The sequence below is a fragment of the Corvus brachyrhynchos genome, unplaced genomic scaffold (genome assembly GCF_000691975.1).
Source record: "Corvus brachyrhynchos isolate BGI_N302 unplaced genomic scaffold, ASM69197v1 scaffold114, whole genome shotgun sequence".
NCBI classification, from domain to species: domain Eukaryota; kingdom Metazoa; phylum Chordata; class Aves; order Passeriformes; family Corvidae; genus Corvus; species Corvus brachyrhynchos.
Genome location: NW_008238337.1, coordinates 2,709,149 through 2,731,364, shown reverse-complemented (window position 1 = coordinate 2,731,364; position 22,216 = coordinate 2,709,149). Strand labels below are relative to the sequence as shown.

General features: G+C 44.7%; 1 protein-coding gene across 5 annotated transcripts in view; it reads right to left on the bottom strand.

The window, feature by feature from the left end:
* PITPNM2 (phosphatidylinositol transfer protein membrane associated 2) overlaps positions 1-22,216 on the bottom strand; it is a 107,857-nt gene that overhangs the window by 25,419 nt on the left and 60,222 nt on the right. For all 5 annotated transcript variants that reach the window (XM_017734776.1, XM_017734778.1, XM_017734777.1 and 2 more), the window contains exons 3-9: positions 19,139-19,353; positions 17,795-17,916; positions 16,218-16,451; positions 9,354-9,677; positions 6,393-6,488; positions 3,119-3,223; positions 2,189-2,259 (exon numbers count right to left, since the gene is read on the bottom strand). In XM_017734776.1, coding sequence (XP_017590265.1) covers positions 2,189-2,259; positions 3,119-3,223; positions 6,393-6,488; positions 9,354-9,677; positions 16,218-16,451; positions 17,795-17,916; positions 19,139-19,353 — 1,167 coding nt within the window. The remainder of the gene's footprint in view (positions 1-2,188; positions 2,260-3,118; positions 3,224-6,392; positions 6,489-9,353; positions 9,678-16,217; positions 16,452-17,794; positions 17,917-19,138; positions 19,354-22,216) is intronic.

The window sequence follows — 22,216 nt, the reverse complement described above, 5'->3', positions numbered from 1 at the left end:
AGTGGCAAGTTACTGAGAAGTTGTGGGAAGATCAGTCATTGCACGTTTGCCTAACACAGAAGTTATAAATAAGAGTTCAGATTTGCTTAAACTGTTGCAAGAGAGGAACTGAAAAAAGCTGATGGCCCTATAACCCAAGGAATGGCCAGCACGTGGCTGCGAGACTGCTGCATGAGCACAGTGAGGGATTTTAATCTGGCTGCCCAGATGATTTGCTTCTTGTGTTGAACCAATTCCTTGCCTAAACACACAAGCTGTAATTTGGGGGAAGGAGGGAATTGTACCCTTATCATTAATGCCCTGCCAGAAGAGCTGTAAGCCCAATCCTGACACCCCAGGCAGGTACAAGAGCATCCATGTGCACATATTGTAACACAACAGAGCAGTAACTATTTTTAAAATCTATTTGCTACCAGGGCTTTCAGTGTCTACAGCTCCCACACGGACTCAAATCATCCATCCCACACCTCTGAGATCTGTGCAAACCCTCCTGTACCTGACGCCTGGGTTAGCAAAGACAACACCTGAGAACATCCTGAGCAACTCCCTGTTGTCACTGACAGGGGGTATGGAAGGGGTGGAAGGCAGCAGCGTTTTCCATTTGGCAAATTGTTCTAATTCTAGCATCTTTAGTCACCTGTTGTCCTTTGAGCAGCGATTGAGTCCCTGACAGGCCTGCTGGTGGGAGGAAAGCATGCCCAGGCACACATTAGCAGCCTAACAACTAGATTACATTTTTACCAGATACTGTTAAAGCTTGTCTTACTACACAGCCCACCAGAGGTATTAAAATTCACATCCAAGTCTGTAAAAACAATTTTCACAGACCTCCTGCATAAGAACGGCCTTTAATTATTTAGTGCCGTTCCACCGTACTCATGGCTGCTCTTGAAACCTTCTGTGAGTCCAGTTTTAGCACCTGCACAGTGAACCTTTCCCTGGGTGGAGGCACAGGAGGAGCCCTCAAAGTGTCTCAGCACCTCTTCTGCTTCCAGACAAGTATTTTAAGTGCTCATTTAGAGAACGACATGAGTCACCACGCTCAGGTCATGCAGAAGTTTATCAGCAGTGATTTGGAGGCACCTTTCAGTACATTACCCTCTGCTCTGAAGGAAGTGGGGAACTGCTGATTCGTTTAAGGGTGGAGGTAACAATTTAGAACTTCCTTGTAAGATCTGGAGCCTCTTAAAACACCTAAATCCTGAACCACCTTCTGGTGAGGGAAGCTTTTAACCTGAAAATCATTGCAATTGGTGGCACAGGAATTTCATACTATTTTAGCAGACAGCTTGTGAACAACTACAAATAACTGTCTTTTTCATCTTGCTTTGAAGTCTGTTCTTTTTCTAAAATGAAGGCAGAAACAGGAGGGGGTTGAGTTTGCACAGTCCTCTGAGGAAGACAAGGTTCCCACACCATCTTGAGCTCCAAGAGAAATCTTAGGGCTGTGACTTGCCTATTTTGAGGCGGCCAGAGCTGTTCCCCTCCCAGCCACCCACTCTCCTCGTGGCCCTTGAGCTCTCATTCTATTATGGAAAAGCCAAACCACTGTGAACTTAGAGCCTGGCACAAACTAATTCCAAAACTCATGGTCTTTGATGGACCACTCAGACATAATACAGGCTGCACCACCTCTGCAGCACAGACAGGCAGCTACTGTAAGGGCAGGACAGGAACAGTCACCCCGGGGTGTCTCACAAGTCTAGAAAACTGGGGTTAACAGTGTGGTGTTATTTATTTATTATTTAGCCCAGAGCACTAACACAGGCTGTGCTATAACTGGTTTCCACACAAGACCCTGAGCAGCTCCACACTGTGGGCTTCAGCTGAGTGCTGTCCTTTGCACCGTGGTGCTGCAGGAATGTGCTCTCCCACTCCCACACTTGCTCATCTGGCATTGCAGGATAGCCCTACCCAGCCTCGAGCTGCTCTGATCCCCACAGGACTACCAGTTTTTTCCAGCTGGGTACCTGATGCTGCCTGCAAACTACACAGCTTCTTCTACATGATGTTCAAAAGATGGGAGAAAAATCCCTTAAATCTGAAGTACAAAAGGACACACACAGGTGTTACTGGGGCTCAGCAGCACATGGAGACAAGACATTGCTGACAGCAAAGGGACCCGTTTATCCCACACAGAGACCTTCCACCAACGAAGGATCTTGTTCTGAGAAGCCAAAGCACTCACCTCGATGATGCTGAGCCTCTCCACGCTGGAGCCAACGTGGTACTCTGCTGATGTCTCCTGGTACAAGTCACCTGGAAACACAGAGGTGTAGAATGTCAGCACTGCCAGATGCTCTTCGGTAAAGAAACTCTTCCGTAAAGACACTGCTTGTTCCAATGCCTCACATCTCCTTCATTATTTCACCAAATCACCCTCTCCCTCCTTCTTGCCTCTTTCCACCTGAGAAGCCTGGGCAATGCTGGGTCATTTATTTTCCAGCAATTTCTCATAATCTGGGTAAGAGCTGAGGACATTAGTGAGCTCTTCTCTCATTACAGAGATCTGGTACCGCTGCTTTATTAAGGATGGCAACAATGGGAAATCCCTGCACAACTGTCAGAAATGATTGGTTTGTGGGAAAATAAAAGGAATTGCTTGAACTACACTGGGGAGTAGAGATCTGATGTATTCCTACATCTGTGCCTACACAGACTGACTTTGTACCAGAAAGCCTGAGTGTCACCTTCCACCGTGAATCGCTCTGGCTGAGGAGCTACCGATTCCTTTCACCACTTCATAATGATGAGCAGAAAATAAAACTGACGCAGATACAGTCAAGAACAAAGGATGGAGCAAAGGGAAAGAAGAGTCAGGAGAAATTCAAGTCATTCAAGACAGAGCTGGGATATTTCATCATTATATGAGAGAATCCTGGCTGTCACACAAAGGAGCCAAACCAACATGGAAAATAAAAGAGAATCAAAATCTATCCCAGCTCCCACTGAGCAAATCTTTTTCGGCAGCACCGGGCAGTCATTTTTATGCTCTGTCTCAGCTTCTCCCTTTGTGAGACAAGGATAACAAGTTTTACCTTGTTCACAATGAGGCTGTGACAATTGCCTGGAAATACAGTAAAACAGCACATGCAGTTTGTACTTGGAAAAGAATTACCCTGGACATCATCACATTCGGGGGTTTCAATTTTATCCATCAGATCGTTGGAACTCCATTTTGTTATTTCTTTCGGGAACATTTCCTCATTGTCAGACAAGTCCTCTTTAAAAAAACAGATTTTTTGAGAGTCACACACACAAAAACATGTACACAGACAAGAGCACAGAAGAGAATTTTAAATAAAACCAAGGCCCCATAACTCTATGCAATCTATCAACACTTGGATAATTTAAGTCATAATAAACCATATACTTTACCAGCTTTTGCTATATAGAAACCAAAGCACCTTTTGAAAAGTAAACAAAATGTTTTAATTGCATGATTTAAAAAAACAAAACCTCTAAAACATGGAAAAAAGTAACTTAGATTTTTAATGCTACCATCTAAGGTACCATGTTTGGCCTTTGTCTTGCTATTTTCTCTGATTGGAGCCAGAATGCTCCAATACAGGAGAGGACAAAGCAAGGATTCCCACTGGGATTCTCCCAGACCCCATTTGAGAGCTGTGGGATTTCTTTGGGGGAAGCAGGGACAAGGATCACTGTTGCTCATAGGATTGAACACCTAAAAAGGCAGGAGCAATGAAGGGAATGTGACCTCCCCAGGCTGATTTCCTCAAGAGATGAGACACAGAGCATGGATCTGTCATTTCCTTCCTACCTCAGTATCTTCCAAATCCCCTGGCTCAGTTCAACTATAGTCAATAAAGAACAAGGGTCCCAAAAAATATTATGTTCCTCAAGTGAAATTAAAAGGAAGAGATATACAAAGGGGAGCTCTCCTTTCTCTTTTTTTTTTTCCATTGAGGATGTATCTTTTGCTGCTACGAAGGTTAAGTGCTTTCTAATTTATTTATACTTCTATGCTTAGTATGTCTTTCCTGAAAATTCTGGCCTTGCAAATTTAATAAAGAATTTTAAACATAATAACAGCAGTAATTACAGATGTCTTGAAGATCTAAAAGCTGTAATCTTCAGAGTCCCAGACTAGGATTTCCCCTTTCTTATTGCTGTAGAGTTACGAAGAAAATAATTAGCTGGAAGAATCCCACAATGGGGAACAAAAAAAGGTTATGAAATATATTAGTCTTTTCAGCAAATCTGAGCAATAGCTTTAAAAAAAATTCGTATGAAGGGCACTAAGTGAAGATCCAAGCAAAGCCTGATTATTTTTAGGAGCTTCTATTTCAACTTTGACCATAAAAAGAGAGCAACCTGGAAATTTTGCACCAGCATGCCATTTCCTTTTTCAACCATGGAAAAAATTTGAGTAAATCCCAATTTCCCTGCACATGGGAGCGTGGAGCTGCCTGTCCAGAGTAAGTGGAAAGCACAGGCTTGTAACACATGTGCTGGCAGAGAATTAAGAGGACGATTGCACTCAAAGCTCTTCCAGCAACTTAATCTAAATATTAAACTTAATTCCTTGAGAGGTCTAATTACAGCCCTTACTGCTGCTCAAGTGATCCCTGAATGGGATATTACTCCCATTATTAGCATTTATTACAGGATAGATATTCGATATTACTGTATTTGTCACTATCTTTACCAGTGAATGAGGGTGAGTGGGAAGCTGGAGACAAGGAATCTTCTCGGGCTCAGGTTACGCCCACTGCGCTGCGAGGAAATTTTGTGTGTGTGTGTGTGTGTGTGTGTGTGTATGGGAAGCACTTCTGAGGAACTCTGCTGGGTGTTGACTCACATCCTGAGCCGTGCCAGTTCCCATGGTACCGACCCCGGCAGGATGAGCTGCGAGTGGAGCCTCATCCCTGCTCACAGACCCGGAGTCTCTGCGGGCCAAGGGGCACCGAGAGGTCCCTCCTGGGGACGGGCTCTGCTCAGCTGCACACACACGCCAAGGCTTTGACTCGTGAGCCAAAATCCCACCAGATTTAGGCAGACTTTTCAACCCAACTGCGCCGACTGCAGAGGACAAACTGTGCGTACACGGAGACTCGCTGTTGCTCGCAGGAGAGCAGCTGCTTTTACTCTTAGCACCCTCCTACAAGTATTGCAAGAGAGGTGCACAAGGCTCGTTTTTGTTAAGTCCCTTTCCCAGGCCTGTTAGGAGCATGCCAGGGATTCCCTGGGGCCCTGGATCCCAGGCAGAGCTGTCTCATTCTCAATTTTATTACTGAGTAATTAAAAAGGCAAGAAGCGTGTGGATAGCAACGGTGCCGTTTGGATGACTCATTCCTCTTCCCTTGTATGTCTATTGCTGCAATAAATCCCTCACATACTTGTTGTAAATGCTACATAAGTTAATAAATAAAGACACTTAAACTAAGTTGGCCCATCCCCTTCCTGGCAGGAGACACACATTTATCCCAAATACGTGTCCTGGCCATTTCAGCTGCTGTTGGGCAGGTCACTACACTAACACACCCCTTTCTACCCCACAATTTGAGACCCATGCCTAAAAACCTCATGGGAGAACTTTTCTGGAACACAGTGCTATCAGTTTTGGAGGCTGAACTTCAGCTGAGCATCAGAAAAATTCTGCTTTGCAAAACTGGGGTGTCATCTTTTAACAATTGCATTTCCCAACTTCATCCACAAATATTGCACCTCTCACTTCCATCAGACCAGCCGGGAGAAGAGTCCATCTGTTGCCAATAGAGACAGAGCCCTTCAGGCTTAAATTTGCATTAAGTCCAACATATAAAATGAGTGCAGTGGAACAAAGCTTCTTTACACACACATGCACAGAGAAAAAAATATAACAGCGTTCGCTTAATACAGTTAATCAAAATTACTTTGAGAATTCTGGAATCAACACTGATTAATTTTGGCACCTGAAGTACCTTGTTGCATTTGCTGTTGTATTTGTTGGAATGGTAGAATGAGGAGTTAATAAAGGCAAACTTGGGTCTCTTCAGGCCCAGACAGGACAATTAATCATAGCTCTAACTGATTAAAAAACAAATTAGAAAAATAATCAGTCACAGTGAATCATTAGGACACACCCACAGCCCAGTTAGTACTGCTGGATTTCACGCACACTCATTTGCACCAAATAAAACACAACCCCTAGGGCTAAGACTGTTCAAGATCCCCTCAAACAGCTCAGACTGCACCTGAAATGGTGCTACATTAATATAAGAGTCTGCTGGGTGATGCTGGAAGAAGCTGCACGTCATGGTTAGAAAGGAAAAGACTTCAAAACAAAAAAGTCTTGCTTCCTTCCCTGCTCACCCCCCGCCCTTCATGCCTTCCGTTCTCTTACCCCACCATTTCAGGGAAGAAACGATGGTGATTTAGGCTCCACATACCATGTGCATCAAAGAATTCATCATCTGAGCTGTCATCTGAATCCCTGGCAATGCTCTGCATCCTCCACTCGGAGATACTATGGCGCGAGGGACTTGCTGGAAGAAACAAAAAAGCCTTATGCGAAACGCGACATCGACAAGACGGAGAGTTCCCAACATGATCTTTGCTGGAGGAAGAATCATGTGTTCTCTAAGAAAATTCACTGCTGCAATATTAAAAAACACAAAACCCCGATGATGCTGGTGTGATGTCAGTGTACCGCTTTACAGATCCTGTTTGTTTACTGTTGGTAGAACCTGCCAGCAAGATGCTACATTAAAGCAAAGCTGCTTGGATCACTCTTCTGCTATTTTGAATGGCAGCTATTTATAATTGTTAGTAGGACGTGCAAAATCAGCTGGGTTTTAAAGTTTGCAATTAGGAAGGAAGCAGGCTGATTGGAAGCTTTCTCCGTGCCTCTCATCAGCACACAAGCCATGCCTCTGCTTCGCTAACTTTCGGGTGGGTAGCTGAGCAGAGCAGCCTGGAGAGGAATAATCTGTTTTCTGGAAGGAAATTGCTTCCACACAAATCGAATTAGAGATCTATTTAAACTTTAAACTTGAATGATTTAAACAACATGCTATCCGACTACTTCAAAGGGAGCTGTCGGAGCGGTGGTCCTGACAGCAAGGAGAAACCCCAAAGTCCTTTTAGTGCTGTTTGCCCTCCTGTTCTCACACCTACCTACTCCCTTTCACTTTCCCCTCCAGAGTTCTCTGATCTAAATATAAAGACATTATGGCTTCTTCTTTCCAGCTATAATTTAGCAACGATCCAGCCTGAGCTCTTCCCAGCTGAAGTTGTCACAGAGCAGCTGCCTGCTGAAGGGAACGCTGTCCAGAGAATGATGGGAGAGAGGGTTTGTCCCCTCGTGCCTGTCACACAGAGCACAAAAAGTGCTCACAGCAGCCACCTAACCCTGCAAAGACCTGAGGAGACTGACAAGTTCTCATTTAGCATCTAGAAGAGCCTGAAAGGCTCTGGTTACTGTGACAGCCGCATGAGTCGTTTTGTGCTATTGTTCCAACAGAGGTGAATATATAAGTAAAATTCTTCTAATTCTTTCTAATCTCCCAGCCGGTTGTCACATGGAACAAGGATGGAGACCCTGTGCAGAGTCATGTAATTGCAGCTCAGCAGCCCCCAGCACCACACCGCCCACCCCTCGGGAGCAGCCAGCGAGGAGGTGGCGGAGCAGAGCTAATTCACGCTGGAGTGACGTCAAGGCACTCGCATAACAGTTGCTAAAAATAGAGGATGTAATAACATATGGGATGGCAACCAGGGTCCTGCCATCACCAGAGGTCTCGCTCGGGTGGTGGAGAAAAGGAGATCTTTTGGAGAAAAGGCATTTTTTTCAGCTGGAGGTGGCGGTGCGTCGCGACAGCCCTCCTTGCTTCCATATGGTAATGTGCTGCCAGCATGAAGGAGGATTAAAATATCTGCGTGACGTACTTCCCAGCACATCACAATTAATTTCTTTCATTACTTTTCCTTGTAAAAGCTGAGACATTCTGCAGTTGAAAAGAAATTCATGCTTTGCTCCCAGTGAAAACCTTCAAGTGAAATCCTGAGAGGTCTGAGAACTCCAGCTCCCAGTGAACATGTCAGCAGTGGAAGAGGGGGTTTGTGCAAAGAGCATAATGGGAGATGGGTGCATCAATATAAAATCCTGGTGCAGGCAAAGTAGCCAGTATTTTTATCTTTATGCAGTGATTTATGAAGCATCTGGTAGGTTCTTCCCTGGGGCTCACTTGAGTGAGTCATGGCAAGGTAAAACTACTGCTCCTCTCTCATTCACCCTGCAATGAAATCAGTGATGGAGTGGGAAATAAAAACGGGAGGCTCAACTCCCGATATTTAGTGCATGTGATAGATGAAGAAGCTTCACTCACCCAGATGTTCCCTTCCACCGTCACTGGAAGAAATGCTGCCCCTTGGGGTTTTCAGAAAAATCAAGATTTTTTTTTTTTCCCCCCCTCTTGCAGTGAGAGCTGCTATTTCCCTGCTACCAGCAGCACTTGGCTAAACAGAGAGGGAATTGCTGAAGGTTTGAACCTTGTGGCTGTAACTCACCAGGGATTCACCCCTTTGTACAGAACAGTCCAAAGAAGGGAAGAGTTTAGTACAGCAGAACGAGGTGAGTCCCAAGGGAGAGGTGAATAACAAAATCCAAGACTCAAAGCTGAGTCCTTACAGGGTATCCACAGCAGAGCTTTAACATCAAAATCCTGAAAGCTTCCTGGATGGTGTTTCAAAGGGAATGCAGATATGATCCACAGTCCCACTTAATCCCAGGGTGAGGTTATGTCTCCAAACAGCTACTGCACATCATCACCAGGGGAAGGCAGCAGCCCCCACGTACCTTTGGGGGTTCCTGCCTTAATCTCCCCAGCAGCTGACAAGATGTTTCACTGTGTGCAGCCCTATGGAGTCAAACACCCCTTCTGAAATGACAGGCATGTGGGGGCACAGAACCCTGGCCAAGGAGCACAGGTACCTGCTGTGACACAGGTATCAAGGATAAGCAGATATCCAGAAGGGAACACCATGGAAGGGCCTTATAAAGCCACCTGGGTAACAAGGACTAACTCTGTGCTGCTGGCTGTCTTCTGAGCCCCAGTGCTGCCAGCCAGCTCCTGCCTGCTCCTCTATGCTGTTTTCACAGATTCTGTGCTTTTGATATCAGCAAAAACTCTGCCACGTGACATTGAGTCACAATTATGGGACAACTAGAAACATTCCCAACCCCAAAACAGGTCACCTGAGAAGACTGAGCCTGCAGCAACAGCAGAGAAGGCATCACAGGACGAATACACATTGTCCCAAAGGCGCCTGGCCCCAAGGAGATGTGGTCCAACCTCCCAAAAGCCCAACCTCCATGAGTTCAGAAGAGCAAGCCATTGGCAGCATCTTACCTCCTCTCTTTGAAGACCGTGAGGACTTGGAGGAGGTGGACCATTGTTTGGTGAGCGACCTGCCGGAGGCCGCGTCGCTGTTCGCAGAGGCATCCTCGGTGTCTGCAGGTGACCCCGTGCTGGGCTCCACGTCCTTCTCTCCAGGAGCCTCTTTGACACCGTGCTGCTCAGGGTCATTGTCACTGCAGAACTGGGCCATCTTCTGGGCCAGCATCAGCTGGGCCTCCTTCTCCAGCTGCCGGATGTCCTCAATGGTGAGCCCGTACCACTCGTCCTGCCAGCACCAGGCCTGTCGGTGGGCCCGGACCATGACCTTCCGCAGGCCTGTAAAGCCAAAATGTCCCTGTCACCACAGCTACAAACTGCAGGAACCAATGTGTTCCCCCTCCCAAAACCTCACAACACCATGGCAGGGACATTACAGTGACATCCAGCCCACAGTGCTGCAGTGAAAGACCTTCCCACAGTCAGGGTGGCAAACTGGTCACTTCATGTACTTTATCTCCTCAGTTGTTCCTCATCAACTGTGCACTGAAAAATCAGCCAGTCTTCTGTCACTGCTTTTAACCTGGAAAGGGATTTCCTAATTTTGGATGGAAGACTGTCCTGTGGCCGTCTGCTCCACCAAGGAGGAGCCACAGTTTCAACCACAGTTTCAACTCCCTGAAGTTCTAGGAAATTGTAACATCTGGATCCAGTCTTCAAAGTGAAATATGTTCCCAGGAGTAAAAAGAAAAAAAAAAAAGAAGAAGAAAGAAAGCTATGGATTTTTTTTTTAATCCTACAGAGTTTCAAGTCATTCCTTGATGAATGCTCCACAGCCCTCCCCAGTTGTTACATGACAGAAGAACGTCCCACACCAGCAGCGCTAAGACTAAAACCTTTCCTTTCCTTGGAAACCTGGTTTCTGCACCTGGTTTCAGTATCAGTGAAACAGCATCACAAATGGGAGCTTCTGAGATAATGGAACAGAAAACAAAGTAAGGGAGGGAATAAAGATGCTTTATTTTGCAGATACCATCTGTCGTCGGCTGCAGGAGAAAAATGGAGTGGGTAAAGCCAATTTAAAATATTTCAATGTATCACATATCTGAAACGAAGAACGGCCTCAGTATCAACACACAATGCATCTGACCAGGCAACAGATACTCTCCTCAAGACTTAGACTCACTAACATCATCACACCCCCAAGACTTTTAAAATGTGAGAGTCACTCAGGACCTTCACCAATATTATTCCTTAAAAGCTCACAACAGGCCAAAACTCCAAACTGCTATTTATTCCTAACGTGATCACACAGCAGTAATGATGCTTTTAAAGCTTCTGTAAATACTGACCAACTGATCCTCAGGAGTCTTTCTGATAATAGATAATCAATTAATATTGCCCCCTCTTTAATTAATAGGAAACTGAGGCGAAGATGGGTTGAAGGACAAGCCAAAAGCACCAGTGTGATTTGTTGTCAGTGGGATTAAGAGAGCAATCAACAGGCTACGTTAGAATCATTTAGGTTTTGCAAGCTGCAGATCGAGCTCTCTAAGCACCACCACGAGGAAAGACATCCCTCATAAGCCACTCTCCATCTCCAGGAGCATGGCCCAAGGGGAATGGTCCCACCACATGCAGGGTTTCTAAGGTGCTTCCAGCAACACAGGCTTCACTGCTGTACAGAAAACCTTAGATCCCACTACTGTCACAGTTTCTGTGATGCTCAGCCTAAAGATCCAATTTGTTTTCAGCAATCACTTTTTGTTTGTTTGTTTTCTTAAACACACAAAAAGCATGTTTTTATGTATTTATCTCCTTCCAGGTCTGAGCACTTTGTTGTCTGTTCTGCTCTTTCATCAGTCCTTAATGCCACCAATCATCCCAAGCCAGGCTATCAGGAGGAAATGGCCACTGAGATCAGCTAATGCCACAGACCAGCTCAGCCTGAACTTCATTTTCATTTACACACTAAGATTAAATCTATCAATATTTGATGCATTTTGCTGACTGACTTTCAGAAGGAAGAGGCAAGTTTGAGCCAGCAGAGTGTGACCTTCTGGGGCAGAATGACAGTCCTCAGGAACTAAATTCTGTTCAACCTGAGTTGAGATTCAGAGTTATTTCCCCTGCCAGATTACTTTTTGCAGAACTACAGGAGAATGTTTTAGCCTCTTCACCTCCTGTTATGATTGACAACCAGCAGACCTTAAAGACCAAGATTAAATTCGCATCACATCCAGACTGAAAGCCAAGAAAACATTTCTCTTGCACAACCACCCTTTGGACTTCTACACCCGCAGTGTCCACTTCTACCTTGCTTGGGACACCTTAAACAGACTGTGATCAGACACAGAAGTGAATGTTGCTCTTATCCCAAGACTTCCCCCGTTCAAGGGCTCAGCAGGCTCCACTCCTGCTCCTGGATCCAGCCTTGATGTATCAGTGCACCAACTCCTCAGAAATTCTCTGTGTAGAGGCACAGATGCCACCAACCACATATCTGTGTTTTAATGGACTAACATCATAGGGAACATGAAAACCACTTGGGGGCAAAAAAAGTCTCTTGAAGTTCCTCTCAGCCTTCTTAGATCTCAAAAATTGCCTGCACTGCTTCCTGCCAACCCACAGACCTCCCCATGTGCCCTGCTCACATCCCTTTGATTAGACATCCCAAACTGCCCTTCCTTAAAGCTTTGCTCCTTTGAAAATAGGATGGCACAACAGGGCTTCACAGCTGGTGTGCCTCTACCCCTCCAGGTTAGTTAAGAAGTCCAAAAGACAGATTACTTTCCCAGCATCTGGCTTTCACCTGGAATGTGCCAGCAGTGCTGCATTTCTCTTTCTTAAACACAAGGAGAAAACCTAGGGGAGAATGAGGCTGTGCAGGTACAAAAGAAATGGAAAAAGAAAAGTCATTGCTTGCAGAAAAGGCTTCAGTGCTAGGGAAGAGAACTTGAGGGGCTCCTCTGTGCACAGCAGTGGGCACATCACTGAATTCCTGCCCAGCCTGCAGCTGCAGCCACCCAGCAGAGACCCAGGGAACTCAAGTTCCCCACACAGCTACAGGGAGCCAGGATCCAGCTACGAAGGACTGACCTCACTTGTCCAGGCACTGCTTCCCTCCCTGTGCAATGGAAAAAAACCCACAAGTCTCAAAGCATTTTTGTATCAAAATCTAAGAGAAAAACAAGGTTTTTAGCAAAAAGTGAAAAGGAGGGAAAACACCAGACCCAGGACAGAGTGTAATTGGGAAAAACTCTCTTTGTAACAGATGCCCATCAGGAGAGTGCTGAGGGAATCTGTGGCCCAGCTGGCTTTCCTTTTTCTCCCTGGAAGGAGAGAAGGTGTAAATATGTCCTGCTCAGCCAGAGAAGTCCCTGTCACACACTGTCCCAGCTGCTGCACAGTTGGAACTTTGCCTTGCCAGCAGGTTTTCCCCCTCCACCCAGCATGTCCCAAGCTTATCTGAGCCTTCTTCCCCAGAATCAGAGGAAAACCCCACAGCCTCATCAGGCACCTCACTGAAGTCACCCAGAAAAAATGGGAAGAGGTTTTTGACAAGGATGCAGGTACCAGCTGATTATCAGTTGTTAGGCAGACTGATAGACTCTCCAGAGTGCAAGGCTTTGTTTAAAAAAACAAACAAACAATACCATCACACATGCACAAATGTGCAGGCTGAGTTCAGAGCAGCCGTCATCATGTGTTGATTTAATTATTGTAACATTTCCCACTGTGCTATGCAGAAAGATCATCTGTGAAGAGCTGAGCAGGGTGCAAACATTTAAATCATTTGGTTTCCAGCTCACCACTTCAACAACTCAAGAGGCTGGTTGAATCCATGAGGTGCTGACTCCTGTAAATGATTTGTGGTGTTGGACTCCATCATACAAAAGGAAGCGTAAATGACCATGAGACAAGTCAGGACAGAAAGGAGTCCTCATGTGAATTTAAAAAGCTTTGGTCTGTAGTTCTGGAATTGTTTTTCAACATGAAATAAAACCAGTAAATGTAGTAAGAACTCAGTGGAAATCAATCAGAAAACCCACCAACAAATTCTGCCCCAAATGCCCTCAATATCCAAATGAAGCAACTGTTCAGATACCCACTGACTCTGTACCCAGAAGCAACCTCCCAAATAATTTTATAATGCACTGTCACAATTTCCTTACAGCAAATACAGGATGCTGATTGTCCATGTGCAGCACTATTTCCCTGACAGTCACACCAGATCTCATAACCTCGTCAGTACAATCCAACCAAAGGCCACCTGCAGGTACATCTGTTTGCTTCCCTGCCCTCCCTTGCTCAGAATCCTCACAAAGGAAAAAGCCTGTGGTCACATCATGCCAACTGCAACCTGCCTCCCCTTGGAAAGACGAAACTCTGCCTTTGAGATCCAGTGGGCAGTGGATGAACTTAGTCATTTGAGTGCTTTAGTGAAGCCAAAGTTCTGCAAAAGACCTTTCAAAAACCCCTTCACCACTGTGCAGCAATTTGGGCATATTTAGCCTAAGACACAGTGGTTTAGACAAAGCTCCAGTTACTGGGATGGAACACACTTTGCCACAGTATATAATTAATAACCCATACACAGTCAACACACTTGTTTAACAACAAAAGACTCAGAGCCCACATGCACCATTAGGAAGCAAGTGGGAGCAGAACATTATGCAGTGCCAGTCCAATTAAACTTAAAATCTATGGGAAAGGAGTAAAAAAGCATACAAATACTACAGCCAAGTAGACTAATAGCCCACAATCACAATTTTAGTCTGTGTCTCAGGCTGTCAAAGCACTGAGTAACTGTCCAATTAGTCATGGGAAAGAATGGCTGCTGTAGTCAGTATGAGTGAGAACGTTTCAACACCGTCCCCCAGAGTTCCTCCCCCTGCGCTCAGCAGCCTTTCCACATGGCACAAGCCATCCATCACTTACCTCAGACCTGCTCATTTTTCAACCCATTCTCTAATTTTAGTTTGTACCACTAAGCTTTGCTGCCCATGGGGCAGAGTTTGGATCCTGCTGTTTGCTTCTGCTTCCGTTTCCTTTCTGGCTTGATGACCCTGCACAGGGTGGGCTAATTCCCCAAGAAATAAATTTACACTAGTTGGGAACAGAGGAACCAGGAGGAAAATGCCAAGGAAGGAGGGGCTGATCCACCACAGTATCTCTGGCTCCTGGGAGCTTGGTCCACCATCAGCTGCACAATGCACAAAGGTCTCCATCTGCTTTTGGCCACCAGCTGAAAGCTCCACACAGGGATGTGCATCTAAGCCTGGTCAGTCCTGTTGTAACCACATCTTTCCAACTCAAACATCCTCATACACTGCTGGCTTTGGTACAAATGCTGTGGCACTTTGCCCACTCGTGGCTTCCCCACGGCCATCCCAGGGCAGGGGAAGGCCACACAGCTCCTGCAGATACCCCAAGCTTTTACTTTCACTTTTCACTCACTCTACTTTGTCTTGCCTAAAAGACTTTCCTGATTTTATGCATCTTAACCACTTTGAAAAACACTATTTGCCATCTTTATAACAGAGTGGAAAAGCTTTTGAAAGGCAGACAATGAGCTGGCTCTGCTCTCTGCAAAGCCTCAATCAAGAGGGAAATGGCAGGCAATCTTTCACAGAATACAAAAGCAGCGTTTAGAAGGGACCACAGTTTAATCTGTGCTGAACACCTCTGAGCAACTGGAAGAGTCATGAGCTCGTTCTTCATTTAACAGATACAATGGAGTTGTTATTGTGCCTTCCTGTTTTCCAGCATACACGAAATTAACCCGTGTCACCAAAACACCAAGGGAGTTCAGTGCAGAGAGGCCCTTGTAACACAGACTATAGCAGGTAAAAACTTCCATCTCTATGTAAAGAAAAGCAAAGGAGCTTTAAGAAAACCTGTGAGCGTTCAGAGAGAGGTGCACACTATTCTCCACTGCTCTATCAGTGTTTTTCACGTTAGCTCTCAGGAGCACAGTGTGACTGCGAAGAGCTTGAGAATTACTTACGCTAGAATCAGGCACTTCATGAAGACTTGCCTATCAAGAGCAGAGTTGTAGAGGTCATGCAGGAGGATTTGCTGTGTACAGGAAGGTGGTAGCATCCTCTACACAGCCTTTCTTTGGCCTTCTCTTTGCCAGAGGACAGCCAGAGCTCTGCCCTTTCAGATGAGAACGCTCCTTTAAAACACTATTTAGGTTTTCCACTTGGCCATAGATTCTGTCATTTGTGGCAAGGCTCAGAAACTGTATCAGCTGTTTTACAGATCTTCTGAAAAGAACAAATTACTGCCAGCACTGCCACCACCTGTACTGTCTCCACTTAAGTTACTCCCAGGCACATCCAATTCCTCCTTAAAAGCCCTGACCTAAGAATGATGCATCCATCAAAGCAGGACATTTACTCACAACTCAGAGCCACACAGAGACCCACCAGTCCTGTCACAAGGCAGGTAGAAACTAGGGATGCCCCAGAGAGTGGTCTTCTGGAACCACTCAGGACTCACAGGGAAGTGAAGCTTATTTCTTTAGGCAGCCCTTCAGGATGGATTTTGGTCACAATAAAGAAGACTGGCATAGTTTAAAAATGATCTGGCAAGTTTATATTAAAAAAAAAATTTAAAAAAGAGAATGCAAGATCTTGCCTACACAGGACTTGAAACCTTTTCAGTGGGTACGCGTGGTTTGGATTTGTACATACCATGATTATAAGTGATTAAATAACAGGGTTTTTTCTGAGCTGACCCACAGAGCCATCAGATCTGAGAATCTCTTCAGAGACATGCCTTGGAATGTGATGCATTGCACATACCTCACCTTTGTGTTTCAATTCAGTGGGAACATTAAGGAGTGAACTCTGCAAGACCATAAATGCTCACCAACATCGTGGATAAAGCGCTCGATTTTCGACTGCATCCCCCAGTATCTGAACTCCACTTTACACAGTTTATATGCACACATGATGGGGTATTTCCCAGGGTTGTTCTTGTACTCTTGAATCCAATCTTCTGAGAGGGGCCCTCTTTTAGTCTTCACTGATTTATACAGCTTTGGATCCTCCTCAGCTTTGTATTCATGTGGAGGGATAGGATCTTTAACAATATCAATAGGATCTACAGAAAGAGAATGGAAACAGTTAGACACTTCCTTTTCCTGAGCAAAACAAGAAAACACCATTTTTCATGAGTTATTCCTGTTTTAGTAAGTACCAGAAGCATTACAGCAATTTAGTTTCTTTTTTCTTACACTTAAACAACTGATATTTAAATTGTTTATACACTGCTGCTGGGCAGAGATCAGCTCTGCCAGAGGAACGAGCACACACAGTTCCAGCAAACAGAGGCTTTGCTCCAAATAGATGTTTTTGCCCACAGTAACTGCAGATCCACAGCACTCTGGCAGCCCTGCACACTCTGTCTTTCCAGCTCCACACAGATCTGTTGCACATTCCATCTTCCAGCTTTTCTAATATCACTCCCAGCACTGCAGCTGTCTCAGCCAAGACAGTTAAATACACCTGCCCTGCTATGGAATAGACATTACCCGTGGAACAACTTATCCTTGGGTCCATCAGATGAGGGGACTGGTAACTCCTCATTTGCTATTGTTAGACCAGATGTACTGTGGAAAGCAGAAAGTTTAACTAAAGTCCTAATTAACAATCCAACAATGGAGAAGTGGAAACTGCAGCAGGAGTGGAGTGAATGAATGTATTCTGAAGACCTGCAACCCCCGGAGCTCAGCAGAAGCATCTGAAGTTTGGATTGAAGGGCAGGATCACACTTCCCAAGAAGTGACAGCTCTGTGACACCTCTCAGTGCAGCAGTGGGACTCGAGTCTGCTCAGCAGTGAAAGCCTGGTCAGACAGGCCCAGGAATGAGGACAGTTGAAGTGAAGTACAAAAGTACCTCTTTGAAGTACTTTTGCCTTTTCTCATTAATTCCTTATGTTAACTCAATCTTCTAAAGACAGCTGTGACGTGAGTGTTAACCTGCATGAGGGGCAGGACTAAAAGGAGAGGGAACAAAATTAAATGCACCTTCATGCTTCTGAAGTGCAGACAGGAATCATTTTCATATACATGAAGCAGCCACACAAATAAACAGCAATATTTTCACAACTCTACAGCTATTTTTTCCTCTTCTGTGGTTATTTCTACTCATTACCCCCAAATTCATTACATGTTTCACTTCTCTTGGGAACTACATATATAAGATAGAAAAGTATCAGCTTAAATTTGCAGATGGGGGATTCAAATTATTTCCATGGGATTTACATTAAGCCTAGAAGAGAATTGTGGTATCCTCATCCTACTTGATGTAACTCTCCATGCAGTGACACTGACAGGGATGCAGGTGTGTGTTTAGGGGGGATGGGCAGGCAGATGGACACACCAAGGGAAAAAAAAAAAAAAAAGGCAAAACTAAGGAAAAAGTGGAGGAAAAAGGCTATTCACCTAAAATGGTTTGTCTTTTTTCTGCAGCAGAAAGGTTGAACACGTTGTTATGGTCTCCTGGGTCAGTTTTGTAGTACGTCTCAATATCAATAGAGAACTTCTCCACAAAAGGACACGTGTACCTGAGAGCCAGAACAACACAGCTTAGAGTAAATCAGCCTCAAATCCCAGCCAGCCTTCTCATGTTTTCCTTCATATATGCTTAAAATACCAACTGCACAGGTTAAAGAGATTGTTCTTTAATAACTTCTGAAGACAGGAGCTCACCAGTTTTCAGCAAGGAGATAAATTTTGGGCCCACTACCTAAAGAAGTTATGACACAGATACTGATACAAGGACACAGAAAATGCACCTGTGCAAGGAGGAAAGCTGCCTGGAACCTATGGCAGAATAAAATATGAACTAGTTCTGTGCACCACAGGGTTCCTGGCCAACTGATTGACTCATAGGCATTTCAAGAGAAGAGAGAAAAACTGACTGGAGGTGAACTTTAATCACGTAAAAGTCAGGCAGCTCCATTATATTCAGTCACTGGCAACATTCCACACGCAAACACTGACTCCCCACCTTCCCAGGATTCATGTTACTTGCAGAGACCAGCTAAAACAGAACTAGGAAACTTTTCTAGATTTTTCATAAAAATCAAAATACCCATTAAAACCTTCCTATTATGAAAGATGACAGGAATATCAGATTTGTAAATCCGAAAAAGAGCAAATGCTCTAAACCGGAGTAACTGGCACAAAGGTTATTTATTCCAGGGTATCTGAAGCCCTCCCTGACAAAATCAGCTGAAATGAGGAGGTCCCAGAGGGCTCCACAGAGCCTCTGGCTCTCTTCCCCCCTCAGGGTGAAAACCATAGGATGTAGTTTGTTATTTTCTAGTTAAATGACAGTTCCCAGAAAAGAAGTGCTGTGATTATTTATTTATTTATTAGAATTTTTCTTTCCCCTGTACAAATGCATCCTGTCTTCCCTGATGATATTCAGCATGACATCTGTCCCAGCACTGTGCACATTTATAATTTCCCTGAGCTTGCAGAGATGTGCAATGTTAAGCAGAACACACAGTGCAGGATACAAGACTAAATAAGAACCATTCACGATTCCCCAAGCGTTGACAGACAAAACAGCTCCACATTTTACAGCAACGAGCCACAAACTCTCAGGTAGGTGTGCAGTCAGCCCAGGCAAACTCCTGAGATCAAGCTCTGCACAGGAATTTTAGGATTTGACCCCAGTTGCTCCAAAGGATATTACTGGAGAGGGAAATGCCACTGCCAGAGAGCGACATCAAGCCCTCTCTTTAACAAACAGCTGTGGATGTTTTGCCCAGTTTTTACCTCGTCCTTGTGTAAGGATAAGCATTCCAGGACTCCTCTTCGACGCGCAGAGCTGCCTTGGGCAGTATGGAGCGGAACCAGCTGGGGATGTGCATCCCGATGTGGTAAACCTTGTGCGTGTACTGCCCGCTGCCCCCCGGGCCATCCACGTAGGGCCTGTTCTCCAGGATCTCCACTCCGCTGCCTTCCCCACATGTCTCCTCTCTGCTTTTTTTCTGAAAGAGAAATATGTCACAAATACATCACAAAAATGTTCATTTCCCAGGGCATCGTACACAGACCGGGCTCTCAAAGCATGTGGACACTGGGGATGGTTTCTAGGACTCCTTTGAAGCAGAGCAGAGCTGTAGCAGCATCCCAGCACTAAGATTACAAAACCTACAGATTATAAAGGAAAAATTAGAGACTCACCTGGCTAACACAGAGATTTGATTTATTTGGGACTTCATGAACATTTCCATTTGGATGCTCAGTTTGAATAGAGATGCAATGACACCTCAACTCCTGTTCCTGTACCAGGTAACACAACGCACTCCAAACCTTGGCTCCAGCTGTGAACCACCCAAGAACACAAAAACCTTTTACACCAGCAGATGACACAGCCAAGGGGAGTTTGTCCAACTTGGCACATCCCTGTGGTGATGTGTCAGTGTGAAGAATCACACACACTCTTGGTGCAGCAGCATCTCAGGCTGGACACCAGGAAGAATTTCTTCAGTGGAAGAGTGGTCAGGCATTGGAGCCACCATCCCTGGAGGCACTCAAGAAATGACTGCATGTGGCACTCAGTGCTCTGGTTGAGCTGACAAGCTGGGAATTGGTCACAGGTTGGACTTGATGATCTCAGAGGTCTTTTCCAACCTCAATGATTCCATGATCACAGTTATAAAGACTATTCTATGACCTAAACCCACAGGATTTGGGGCTTTGTTGCATGTGATCTGGCCCAGCAGCAGCTCTCCAAGAACAGCTTGGAGACTATGCTCTGCTAATTAAGATATTTAGAAGAAACAACCCAAGTTTGCCAGAACGATCACTGCACCCCCTGGCAGCCTCTGCATTTTGGCTTATTTGTAGGACTGTCCTTCAGTGAGAAACCTGGCAAAAAATCCTCAATAAAAAAATACTAATTTCAGTGCTTCTAAGATGAGCTAGAGGCAAACCAAATATTTATTAATTTCTCACACATTTCAGCAGATTGGATGATGTATAACCTCCATCATTTCCAAACAACAGATTCATTCTGTTAGCATTTTGAGATTATTGTTTGTATTTGAGAGCACAGTACTTTGGAAATTAAGGGGAGAAAAAAGGAATTTCATACCAAGAATCAACTGTGAAATATAACACAATAGCAATTCCTCATTTTTGGCATACAGACAATTCAAAGGATAACATGGTTTAACAGAAAATTTTTAATAAGATGCAAGAGATCAACTTCTTATCTTTTGAGGACAGGATGTTAAGCCAACAGAGCTGTTTAGAAGTAAACAGCCCTGTTTATAAAGAGCTCTCAAGTGATTTTACATTTACAGCTGTAACTGACAAACCTAAATAACTGACAATCTAAATAATCACTTTTTCCTGCCCCACAAACTACTGTAGAAAAAACCAGAAAAGTACTTTTTTATAGTTTATTTCTAACACTCGGCTGGCAGTTCATTAAAGCACACATCCTCTTCTAACAAATTACTGTCTTTCAGTTCTTATATAAGCACTGACCAAGTCCTGTACAAATATTTATGACAATAACATTAAATAATCTTGATGACCTCAAAATCTGGTTAATTCAAAGGTCTCAGAAAAGGCAGTAACCCAGCCAGCACAGTGCAAGTGTCAGACAATAACTGCACAGCATCTGCTCTGAAGAGTTGATACAAATTATAGAGATTTAGAGTTTTATTATATGGCAGAAGCACATGGAAATCATAAGCAGGGGGAAGATGAGTTTTCTTCATGCAAAGTTATTCAAAACTCCCTTCTAGATTGCAGAGTTACAGCAATTCCTGTCAATTCTGCAAGTCCTCATTTGGGACCAAAATCCACTGAGGAGTTTTAGTCACTATCACTCCCCACTTCACTTTTCCCCGTTCAGCCAGTTTTAACAGAAACCTCTTTGCATGAAGATGAGCTGCCTGGTTCTCACCCTGGAGAACCCACAGTACTGGTCAATTTTTGCTGTACATGAACAATTCCACCAGCAGCTTTTCCACACGACCTGGAACTGGTGATGCACTGATGGTGGGAGATGGGAGGGTGGCACAGTGTCATTGTCCCAACACACTGTGAAAGAAGGAAGGAAGAAAGGAAAATCCAAGTTCACTGAGACTTTCTGTGAAAGTCAGTTCACGTCCCACTTCTGATTTGTGGTTATTTTATTCACTTCTGTGCAGCTGCAGCAGACTGCAAACCCTATTCTGGGAGCAGGGTGTGCTTCCTCCTCCAGCCTTTCCAGATGACCAACTTCAGCCCACAGCCTTTGTCACCCAGTTACAAACCTTAAGCAAATTTTGGTCCTTCACATTCCTCCTACTTGTCACTTATCTACATAAGATATGACAAGGGCAGCAAGAACATTTTCTCAGATGAATGTGAAATAAGAGCTGCAGCTCTGCTGACAAAAAAAAAAAAAAAAAAAAAAAATCAAAGATTATATCCCAAACTATCTTTAGAGCCAGGACTTTTGAGTCAGGCCAAATTTATACTCATAACACAACACACTGCTGGGAAGGATAGTACGATCAAAGAGAAACTCCCCAGGATAAACCCACACAAAGCTGCTTCCCAGCCCTCCAGGCTCTTGCACTTAGCAGCTGGCTTGTTGAGAAGACAACGAGCTGCAGGGAAGAGAAGAAGGGCCAAGAGTCAGGAGAGGTGGTGAACAGTGCAATTACTGACCAGTCAGAAAGACAAAGAGAAAATATGTTTCTCATATAATAAAAATAAAGACATCAGCCACATGCACTTGAGAGAGCAGGATGGTACTCTGGGCATAAGAGGTGCTGTGAAAGTGGAGCACTTCTGGGAATGAAGAGCAATTTGCTCTGCAGCCATTGCAGCCTCTTCATGCCACTGTGC